Source organism: Bubalus bubalis, chromosome 17, assembly GCF_019923935.1.
Source record: "Bubalus bubalis isolate 160015118507 breed Murrah chromosome 17, NDDB_SH_1, whole genome shotgun sequence".
Classification (NCBI taxonomy): domain Eukaryota; kingdom Metazoa; phylum Chordata; class Mammalia; order Artiodactyla; family Bovidae; genus Bubalus; species Bubalus bubalis.
Window position 1 is genome coordinate 18,144,298 of NC_059173.1, and position 12,020 is coordinate 18,156,317.

The 12,020-nt window shown below is 47.6% G+C and overlaps 1 protein-coding gene across 2 annotated transcripts in view; it reads left to right on the forward strand.

Moving 5' to 3' along the window:
* The window catches only part of HVCN1 (hydrogen voltage gated channel 1), a 27,643-nt gene continuing 15,623 nt past the window's right edge, over positions 1-12,020 (forward strand). For both annotated transcript variants that reach the window (XM_045163082.1, XM_045163083.1), the window contains exon 1: positions 1-67. In XM_045163082.1, coding sequence (XP_045019017.1) covers positions 47-67 — 21 coding nt within the window. In that variant the 5' untranslated portion in view covers positions 1-46. The remainder of the gene's footprint in view (positions 68-12,020) is intronic.

Sequence of the window (12,020 nt, forward strand, 5' to 3'; positions counted from 1 at the left end):
CTGGACAAATGTTTTCTTATTTTCCAGATCCTGAGAAGACAGGAAAATGGCCACGTGGAATGAAAAGGTAAATTAATTCGGGTGGACTAGCAGAGTTAATGGAGCTCCCAGCCTTGAGAAGATAATTGATGTTTCTAACAGGATGGAAGGAAAACACGTGTTCAGGGTGCTTGCACCATACCAAAGTGTTTAAAGAGATGAAAGCTACGGGAGGAACCTCAAGATAGCCTCAAAATCAGAAACAGACTGTTCAAAGCCCAACTCTGCATTTTAATAGCCCACTATCCTTTGGTCATGCTCTTCACTTCCCTGAGCCTCAGTTTCCTTATCTGGAAAATGAGACCAAGTTACCACCCTTGTTCCTGAAGGCGCGTCCAGAGAAGTTGAGGAGACCATCGCTAGGCCGATAATGAGCTCATCAGGACTCCTCCTGACCACTTATTTTACAGGTAGAGATGCTTGGGAACAGAGAAGGAAAGCTACTTGCTCCAGATCACACAGGAAGTGGCAGAAATGGGCTTCCAACCTAGCCTGATGGCAAAGCGAATGCTCTGCCTCCTGTATTGTGTGGCTGTCCAGAGTAGGACTAATAACTTCTGTCCTTGATATCTGAGGCGCAGGCTTGTTGGATTTGAAGAGACGTTGGTTGTGAAGGGTAGGGCAAGGTGGGAAGGACAGCTGAACGGTGGATTCCGTTTCAGCTGTTCTCTTGGAGTTTCTAGAGGCCTGGCCAGGTGGAGTTGTCAGGGCAGTGCCAGAGGCTCAGGGTAGCAGCAGAGTAATGGGGCAGAGGACCATGAGACAATGGTGATGATCTTTCATTTTGTCAAATGGGTGGCCCCTTTAACTGTAAGAGTATTTCTGATTTAAAGCTGTTTACAGTGTGGGAGGGGGAAGTGACCAATGCCCCTTACAACATGCTACCAATTCTGATTTCAGAAATGTTGAAATAAGGGGAAAATGTCCATCTTTGCATTAATGAAATTCGGTGGCATTTCCAGTAGAGGATGACAATCACCCTCCGTATTGTGACAATTCCTGATAAGATACCGTAAGCTTAGTGCCTGCCACCCAGTAACAGGTGCTCCTTGAGTTCCAGCTATGATTACTATTCACAGAAAGGCAAATGGAAGAGTTTCCTTCATTTATCGCTCCCTACTAAGCAAAACAAAAAAGCAAGTGGAAATTCTCAACGATGGTTATGCTGTGGTGAAACCGGCTCACTGTGGCATCTCACGAGGGGCTGGATCAGCCCACACAACTGCTGGAAAAAACTTGACTGGGTGTATCAGGAGTCATGAAAATGGTCATAATCAAACCTGGTCATCTCACTTATGGGAAAGGAAGCAACCCACAGAAAGGCAAAAGTATCATTTAGAGCACAATTTAGAAACGTGTGTGTTTCTTAGTCCATAAGATGCCTTTGACTGTAAATGCACCATTATTTCATGTGCTGTGAGGAAGAAAAGGGCCGCCTGTTTACTGTGATCTACTGTGACACAGAACTGACCCTGGGCAGTTGCAGGCCAGATTTCAGAAATGTTAACATGTGTAAAAATGTGGCCTTTGAATTGGTGATAAAGATGCTGAAAATGATCAGTCAGAAAACACAATAATGAGAGCACTGACTTCTGTGGTTAAAAAACCTCGGCCATTAAAAAGGCATAAGTCTGATGCATATAAGTAGTGGGGGGAAAAAGATACAAAGTTGTGGGTAGCCTTTGATTATAATTGGAAAAGACTAGAGAGTGAGATGGATAGATAAGTAGATGATAAATTTGGTGTGTTGGAATTATGAATTTGTTTTTCCTCATGTTTTCACAATAGTAATACTAAAAGAAATAGATGTGGAGTGACGGTCTGCTCACTGGGGTGAATGACAGCAGGTAGAACTTAGGGGTCCGGATGGGTCAGGAGGTCTGGCTGCAGGGACAGGTCTCAGGAGTGTGGGTAAAGACACAGAAACATCAGGGCAAGCAGTGTTGGAATGCAGAACTAGGGACACACCTCAGGGGGGCCCTGGGGGTGGGAGCCTGTCTTTCATCGCACAGAGGCCAAAACAAGGGGTGGTCCCGGCCGCATTGTTGAGCAGCTAGGGAAGATTGGACCAGGGCCACTTCTAGCAAATAAGCCTCTTACTGGTTCTAAAACACATTCCTTTTAATAATTTACCCCAATGAAGTTAATTATGTTTTTTAAAAAATTGTTTTAATAGGATTGCATTTAGGAGCTATTTAATCATCCAGCCCCCTCTAGCTTTAGGGAGCAAAATAGCTCTGTTGTAGGAGAAACTGGTGGGGTTTTTAGCCATGGTTCACTCCTGATCTGCTGTAGCTGGCTCTAATCAGAGGGGCCCTCAGCAGGCTCTGGACACCTGCCCTCCTGAGAGGCCCTCCCTGCCCCTGCCCATCTCTCTGAGCTTCCCTTTTCCTTTTTTGTAAAATGGGAACAGTGAAGATCAAACAAGATAGCGCCTAGAGAGCACGTAGCAGTGTGCCGTCCTAATACACAGGAGCTGCTGACGCCATCATGAGGATCAAGTGGGTTTTCAGCCCATCAGCTGCCCTGGTCCTCAGCTCAGTCACCTGTCACCAGCCACATCTGGGCAACCTGGTTTCCGGATGTGCTTAGAAATCCTTGTGGCCCTTTGGCACCTTTCTCATAAGGTGTTTGGAGGTGCCAGGTTCATTCATGATGCTGGTTCTTGACCTTGACTGCACAATGGAGATCCCAACCACCCAGGCCACTCCCCGGCCAACTGAATCACAGTCTTGGGGCCTGGGAGCCAGGCACTGGGGTTTGTTTGTTTGTTTTTAAAGCATCCAAGTGGTTCCAATGTGCAGCAGATCTGAGAGTCATTGGTTAAACTGCAGCTGCACTGGACTCCTTCCAAGGACTGAGCCACAGAGGGGCAAGAAAGGGGGCGCCCTGAACTCTTGTTTATCTCGTCTTTTCCGCAGCTGAAGCATCACTAAGATGTTGGGGGATGGGGTGGCCCAGATGATTCAGTCATACTGGTGACAGGTCCTAATTTCTAGCTGGGTAACTATATATTTTTACTTCTATGCTTGCATTTCTTTCTATGCTTTCAAAACACAAATAGCAGCCTGACTTGTGCTTCCCAGTTAACATGGCCAAATCACAGACTTGGGGCAGGACTGCCAGCTTTCCAACAGCTATCCTCTCCCTCCTCCAGGGAAACAGACAAAACATGTTCTACTGTACCCATGTGTTTCAGACTCAACCCATTGGTGATTCCTGAAATCCATTAATGGGCTTCAATCAGCCTCCTAAGAAATAGAACAAAGCGGAGAACTTAAGTCTCTCACATACTAACTTTAATGTTGGTTATAGAATGTATATATGTTAGCATGTCCTAAGTGGCAGGGTATAAAATGTGTTTCTTATTGAGTAACACCAGGCTGAACTCCCGACTCAGTGTTGGCCTTCTTCACCAGCTGAGTCCAGAGCAGCGTTCATAGAGGTCATGGAGGAGGGAGGGGATTCTGGGCCAGGCAGCCTGGCTTGGAATCTGAGCTCTGCATCTCACTGGCTGTGTGACCTGGGGCAGGTTGCTTGGCCTCTCTGTTCTCAGTCTCCGCACCTGTAAATGAAGAGGATTCCATCTCTGCCTCATGGAGTTGTTGCTGTGTGTTGTCACGGGCTTCTGCACAGAGCTCAGAAAATGGCAGATGCTTTGGCGATAGTTCCAATCTCTGCAGTTTGCACTACCTTAAATATTAACTCCCACATTGCCTCCCCAGCCTCATGATTGTCTTGCCAGGTCAACAGACTCTTCCATCAAGGCAGGAGTGATTCTGACCCACAGGGGATGGAGAGGAAAGTTGGAGAATGCATCTCTGGGGGCACCTGGGCTGCTGGTCAGGCTTCTCAGTCTGCAAGCAGCACCTACCCCCCACAATCTAGTCAGCCGTCGTGGTGGTTATTTTCATGAACCTCAAACTTCCTCCCCACCCTAGAGAAGGAAAAGCTGCTACGCTTATTTAAAGACTTCCCTGATTTTAAAAATAGGCATTCCTCAGAACACAAATCCCTGGGGACTAGGGGGTGGGGAGGTGGTGGTAAGAGAACGTGAGCTGCTGGGGTACAGGAGTCCCCCAGGAGGAGAGAGTTGCTCGAGGGATTCATTCCACCCTCCAGGTATGTTTAGTGGGAACCTGCAGTCTTCCAGGCATGAGGGCTGTGGAGAATGTAGCATGAGCAGGAGCCCACCCAACCAGCTCCCTAATGAGGAGCTGGGGGAGGAAGCGACTCCATTATACAAATGGGTGCATCCGTCTCTATCGAGGGAGGTGTGGGCCATGCGTGAGTGCAACAGGGAGGTACATGGTCAGCTTCCTGGAGCTGGGGTGCTTGAGAGAGGCCTCCTGCAGGATGCAAAGAAAAATGATAAGATGGCATTCCTGACAGAAAATCACACGTGCAAAGGGCCTGTAGTTGAAGGAACCTGTTGAGTATGGAGGGCTAATGGAGACCATGTGGCCAGACCAGAGGCCGGTAACAGGTGAGATCAGATAAGCAGCCAGAGGTCACAGCCTGTGCAATGGCTGTAGGTCTCTGGAAGGCACTTTGGTCTTTTTTTTTTTTTCTTTTTTTTTTGCTCCTTACCATGCCACACAACTTGTGGGATCTTAGTTCCCTTACCAGGGATCGAACCCTGGGCCCTTAGCAGTGAAAGCAGAGAGTCCTGACCATTGGAGTATCAGGGAATTCCCTGTGTCTTTAAGATCAGTGGCAATCCCAAGGAGAGTTTCAAATGAGGGAGTACATTAGGGCCCCAAGATCACTCCGGGTTCAGTGATTCACTGGGAGGGCTCATAGGACTCAGCACACAGTTCCACTCATGGCTAAGATTTTTACAAAAGAAGAGGAAAAAGGTACATGAGGTGAAGTCCAGGGGAGATCAGACACAAGCTTTCAGATTCCTCTCCCATGGGAGTCACATCAGATCAGTCGCTTAGTCATGTCTGACTCTTTATAGGACTTGCTTAATTCCTCCAGCAGGAAGTTGTGACAACACATGTGAAATGTTATCTTCTGGGAGAGCTTGTTAAGAGACTCAGCACTCGAGGTTTTTATTTAAGAGGTGGTCACATGGGTGCCTTCCAAACTCCAGAAGTTCCAGACTGCCCTGAGGAAAGCAGGTATTCAGCATAAACCGCACTGTCTTTTACAAAAACAGTCTAGGCACAGTGAGCTGTTCTCACCAGATGAGAACCATCCCAAAATACAAGTTCCCAGATTCCAGCCAGGGGCCAGGCAGACTTTTCTAAGGCCACAGCCCCAGGCCTTTTCTGCACAGGGAGTGACATGATTATGTTTCAAGGAGTGCTCTCAGGCTGTTGACAAGAGTGTAAAAGCGATGGGGAGAACAGTGAGGGGCTGGTACATCTTCCAAGTAAAATGTGCAGGCTGAGACAGGGAGGTGCCCCAGCAGGGAGGCTGAGGCAGAAGATGAGAGAAGTAGGTGATGGATTCAAGGGTTGCTGCTGCTGCTGCTAAGTCACTTCAGTTGTGTCCGACTCTGTGCGACCCCATAGACGGAAGCCCACCAGGCTCTCCTGTCCTTGGGATTCTCCAGGCAAGAACACTGGAGTGGGTTGCCATTTCCTTCTCCAATGCATGAAAGTGAAAAGTGAAAGGGAAGTCGCTCAGTCGTGTCTGACTCTTTGCGACCCCATGGACTACAGCCTACCAGGCTCCTCCATCCATGGGATTTTCCAGGCAAGAGTACTGGAGTGGGGTGCCATTGCTTTCCCCGGGATTCAAGGGTTATTTAGATGCTAAAATGCACAGGGCTTAGTGATTAGGTGAGCTTTGTGGTAGAGGGAGGGAAGGCAGGGATTGGGACAACGTCTCTGACCCTGCCTGGGTGGGTGTTAAGACCCCTGGACCCAGAAGGTAAGAGATGCAAGTCCCTCGGCTGTCCGCTGGTGGTGGTGATTGCCATGCGGCAAGTCCTCATTTTCCCCTACTGAGGGAAGAACGATTGCATCTCAGAACCTTGATTCCACTTCTTTCAACATCATCATTCTTGTTGCTTTAAAAATCAGCTCTTCTGGCATGTTTTCCTCTCATTGACAGAGTGTCTCAGAACAAAGCTAGTAGAATTGAGTTCATATGTCAGCTTTACTACTTATGTTTGTTTTCAAAAACTACACAAACAAGTTCTCAGTATAAGAAATTAAAACAACAAACAGGTAGATATTAGGTTGAACCACATAACTGTCAGTTTCTACCAGTTTTAATCTGCAAAAATGGTAATTTTTAAAGAAGTCTTGTTTCAGTAGTTGTCTTGAATTATATCTTGAACCATTCTGTTCCATCGTTTTGGTTCTCTTATTTAGGGATTCCAGTTACGTATATATTGGATTTGTGTGTGTGTGTGTACATATATTTTTAAAAAATTCTTTCTCCCTTCTCCCCTCACCCAAATACTTCATTCTCTGTAGGTTGGATCTGACTCCAAAAATGGCTATTTCTTATTGTTAAATCTAACAGGGAAAAAAAAAGTTTCTCTTCACCTTCCAACCCAGTCCCAATCCCTTTTGCTTCACAGAAGTAACGATTTGGTTTGGGTTGTTGATTTTGTTTTTAACAAACATGGAATTATACACTGTGGCCTGGTTAGGGTTAGAGTTAGTACTATGCCGATTTTCACTTGACCATAGTGGAGAGAGACATTTCTGTGTCAGTCCCTGCAGCCACACTGACGTAGGGCATTCTTAACAGCTGTGTGGTGTTCCATAGTGTGGGTCCACCACAGCGTATTTAACCATGGACCTTAAGGTTGTAACAGGACTGCAGTGAGTACATGTGTGAGTGTCTGTGCTTGTGCATGGGTCCCTTGTGTCAGGTCAAACAATACAAACATTTAAAGTTTTGTAGAAACTAGTTTAAGGCTGATCCTTCCTTTGCTCCCACACCTGGCACATTAGGGAGACTCAAATGTCCTTTGAAAAGATGAAAGAAACTGCCTCATCACCCTCCTAAGAAGGACGTACCCATTTCTGTGCCCACCAGGTGGTGCAGAGACATGCCTTCCTTCCTCCACCTCTGTCACCCTGCTACACCAGGCGACTCTGGGCAGTAGATCTCTCCTCCCTGAACCTCAGTTTCCTCTTCTTTAGAATGAAGAGACTGTCTCTCCCTGCCCAGCCAATTTCTCAGGATTATTGTTAGCATCCAGTGAGAGCAAGAGGAGATGGAGGTGGCTGATACGCTGCAAACAAAAAGAAATAAATTTCTTCCAAGTGATTTTGTTGACCTCCAAAGGAGCCTGCTTCATTCCAGGAGTGTGGGACTGGTGTGTGGCCCATGAATATAAAGGGGAAGAGAGAGCACTTGATCTGTGGCACCCTTGAGCTGACTCGAGCACACCCGTTCTGTCTTAGCTTCCTGGGGTTGCCATAACAAATGACCACAAACCAGATGGCTTAAAACAACAAATTTATTCTCTCAGTCCTCAAGGTCAGAGTTCTAAAATCAGGGGGTTGGCCAGCTCAGTTCCTCTGGAGGCTCAGAGGGAGTGAGTGAGTGAGTGAAATCGCTCAGTCGTGTCCGACTCTTTGTGATCCCATGGACTGTAGTCTACCAAGCTTCTCTGTCCATGGGATTTTCCAGGCAAGAGTACTGGAGTGGGTTGCCATTCCCTTCTCCAGGGGATCTTCCTGACCCAGAGAGCGAACCCATGTCTCCTGCATTGCAGGCAGACGCTTTACCCTCTGAGCCACCAGGGAAAGGCCCTACAGAGGGAAGGTCAGCTCCATTTCTCCTAGCTTCTGGTGTGTGCGTGCTAAGTTGCTTCAGTTGTGTTCGACTCTGCAACCCTATGGACTGTAGCCCTTCAGCCGCCTCTGTCCATGGGATTCTCCAGGCAAGAATACTGGAGTGGGTTGCCATGCCCGCCTCCAGGGGATCTTCCTGACCCAGGGATTGAACCCGAGTCTCTCAGTCTCCTGCATCGGCAGGTGGGCTCTTTACCACTAGTGCCACCTGGGAAGCCTGGCTTCTGGTGGTTTCTGGCATTCCTTGGTTTGTAGATGCATCACTCCAGTCTCTGCCTCCATCCTCCCATGGCCTTCTCCTCTGAGTGTCCCCTTCTTTTCTTTTCTTTTTTTTAATATTTATTTATTTGGCTGTGCCGAGTCTTAGTTGCAGCATGTCAGCTCTTTAGTTGCAGCATATGGGGTCCAGTTCCCCAACCAGGGATCAGACGTGGGCCCACTACATTGGGAGTGCAGAGTCTTAGCCACTGGACCACCAAGGAAGTCCCCCCCTCTTCTTATAAGGACACCAGTCACTGGATTTAAGGTCCATCCTAAATCCAGCATGGTTTTATGTCAAGATTTTTTTTTTTTTTTTTTTTGACTGCACCGTGCACTTTGTGGGATCTTAGTTCCCTGACCAGGGATTGAAGCCCAGGCAGTTGGCCATGAGAGCAGGGAGTCCTAACAACTGGGACCTCCAGGTTATTCCCAGCAAGATCTTGATAAAGGCTTGTATTCCAAGCAAGGTGACATTCTGAGGTTTCAGGTAGACATGGATTTGGGACAGCCGCGTTTCAACCCACTGCACCCTCCTAGCTGACAGATCTATGGTCACAGCCTGCCTGGCCTTTTCTCAGCCATGTCTTGTAACATGGGGGCCTCCAAGTCGTACAGCCCAGCCAAGGGCAGGTCCTGGCTCTGCCATTTTCTGAGTGTGTGACTTTGGACATATCACCTTTTTCACCCAGACCCAAAATGATGACTTTGACCTCAGAGAGTTGTTAGGAATTAAAATGAAATAGTGCATTTAAGGAACTTACCAGCGTGCTGTTATAACAAATTATAAACAATCAGCAGTAATAGATGTTGCTGCTATTGTGTCTTGTTTGGGGGTGGGAGTGTTGATTAATGGGGCTTCCCACGTGGCGTTATTGGTAAAAAACTCATTTGCCAGTGCAGGAGACATAAGAGACGTGGGTTGGATTCCTGGATCAGGAGCATCCCCTGGAGGTGGTCATGGCAACCCACTCCAGTATTCTTGCCTGGAGAATCCCTTGGACAGAGGAAGCTGGCAGGCTACAGTCCATAGGGTCACAAAGAGTCAGACCACAGCTGAAGTGACTTAGCATGCATGCACACACGTGTTTATTAATAAGCAAATTAAGTCCCCAAAAGTAGGCTCTGAGAGGGAATGGGGAAATGGGGACTTAGCAGACATTCGGTCCTGGGAATCAGCAGTCAGATGAATTTCTTAAAAAGTACCTATTTCAGTGATTGCTGGATGACCATGAAATAAGGACTTTCCCCCTCCTACAGATGACAGCTTCAGAGTCTGAAAGATAGACATTCACAAGAATACTTTCTTCCGCATCAATTGTAGGTCTGTTTGTTTGTTTGTTTGTTTTTCCCCCTCTCTCCCAGGTAGTAATTTTTCTGGTATAATACCTGTCATGTCTAAAGGAGAAGTAGGCAATTACCTTTGATGGGTAGCTCCTGCGGTTTTGTTGTTAAATCGTTTATTAAATATTGAGCCCCTCCCTGTGACCGAGGGAGGAACAGCATCTGCCCTCCCGGGGTTCACAGACTAGTGCCGGAGACAGACAACCTTGAGATGTCACAGCGTTCGTTAGTGGCTTGATGGGGAAGTAGAGGAAGGACCCTCACCCAACATGTGGCAGTTAAGGAAGTCCTCCCAAGGGAGGTAAAATTGATTCTGTAAAACCTGAAGAAGAACTGGGGTGAGGCAGATGGTGGGTATTCCAGGCGGGGTGGTGGGGGTTGGGGGGGGGGGGCAGCGCGGGTCGTGTGACGTTCTGGAAGCAAGAGAGAGTGGTTTATTCCAGAACCACAGTGCGTTTAGTGTAACTGGAGTGTGGTGGAGGCTGGGGAAGGGACCAAGAGAGCTTTGACCTTGTCCTGAAGGCAGCAGTTGGCAGGGGGTGAGGGTGGAGGGACTGAAAGTAATGGGAAGGAGGGGAGGGAGATAGGCAAGGGCAGGGACGCAGCCAGCCCAGCACTGGAGCAAGGTGACCTGGCCACCACTGGGTGGAGAAAGGGTCAGAGGTAAGAGGCCGAGTCAGGAGGTTGGCGCAAGTGTCCCAAAAAGAGGTGAGAGTGGTAGGAGAGAGACGAAGAGAAGGTGCAGGAGGAATGGTGTTCAGGAGGTTGGATTGACAGGCCTGATGGAGAGAGAGGAGCCAAGAGTGATCTTTCGTTCTGGACTTGAGTGGCAGGGCGGATGTGACTCTCTGACCTAGGCCAGTGTGGAAGGAGAAGCGGATTTGAGGGGGGGGAGAAAAAAATTTAGTTCAGTTTGGATCACAGCAGACTAATGACGTGGCAGGAAATCAGACGGCAGACTGGAGACTGATTGGCACCTGAGCAGCCTTGAGAACACAGATGTGCAGAGACCACCAAAGACGGGAGTCGCCCTGTGCCAGGGCGAACTCAGGGTCAGGGACTTGAGGACTTGCGGTGGCGTGGGGGCAGGGACACGGTACAGGAAGAGCAGCCAGAGATGGGAGGAAAATCAAGAGGAGGCAAGATTGTCAAACAGAAAGTCCACACTGTGAGAGGGGACAGCCCAGTCCAGGTGGGAACCACAGTTGTGGGCTTTGATATTGAAAAGTGACCCCAGAGAGAGCAGGGCGAGAATACACTGGGACGGCAAGGGCTAATGCAGGAGCAGTGGGGACAGTTCAGGGCCAGGGACTCCACTGGTCTAGATTCTCCGGATTGCACATGATAGAAGCAACTAAATCTAGTTTCAGCCAGAAAAGGAGTCTTTCAGTCCATGTGACTAAACACATGGGGCTGCAGAGGCAGACAGTTTGGGCCCAGTAACCAGTGAACCGAGATATCCACAGGTGATGAAGAAGTCGGAGGAGTGGAGCTGAGAGTGTTTGTTATTGAGGACTAATAATACTAGCGGGTGCTTACAGAGGGTCTGCTCCTGGCCAGGACTAAGGCTGGTGGTCCCCGCAACTCGATGAGTCAGTCCTTCCATCTGCCTGGGCAAGGTTGGGGGTGGGCGGGTGCTGAGAGCTGAGAGTCCAGGGTGGGTGGTGAAGTTGCCGAAGCTCACAGTGTTTTCATGATCTTTGTCTTTTCTGGAACTTGGCTGCTTCTGGCATGACGGATTTTTGACTTAAAACTAGAGTTGTTTTCTGCTCTGCTGGGTGCCATATTTTCATTCCAAATTACTGAAAGTTGCTTCTTTACTGGATGCAAAGTTTCAAAAAAAGTTTTCTGTATAAAATATGAATGTGGTTTTTGTAGCACACCCTGAGGTTCCCACCATGCTGAGAATTAGTGCAAGAGGTTTCTATCTGCCAGATGAAGTGTTTTGGTGGAGGGCATCATGGCCACTAACCACCCAGAAAGATTCAGGTTGGTTGTGGGCCTGGTCCTTGGGCAACCTTGAGAACCCAGCAATTGGAGGCCCCAGGGCCCTCCACCAATAGGCACTTGATGGGCTTCTGCTCTAGGTCACGTGGTACTCTGGGGACTCAGAATCTTGGACCTGTATGTTTGTATTTTTCCATTGAATTTGGAGATTTTTTCCAGGTGTTATTTCTCCAAATATTTTCCCTCTCTTCTCTTTTTGGTACTCCAGGTACATGTATATTAGGAACTTAATGTCCCTGAAGCTCTGTTCTTTTTTTTTTTAGCCCTAGCTTTTTTTTCTCTTCTTGCTTCCACTGGATAGTTTCAGTTTTTTATCTTTAAGATCCCTGATCTTTTCTTCTGCAGCATCTAATCAGCTGTTAAGCCCATCCAGTGATTTTTCATTTCATATATGTGTTTTTCAATTCTAGAGTATCCATTTGGATTTTTTATAGTTTCCATTTTTCTTTTGAGATTTTCCATTTGTTCCCTCATTTAGTTCATGTTTTCCTTGAAATCCTTGAACATATTTATAATTAACTATTTTCAAACCTTTGTTGGCCAATTTCATTATCTCCATCCCTTTTGAGCTAATAAGCTGATGTTTTATTGGTTTATGACCAC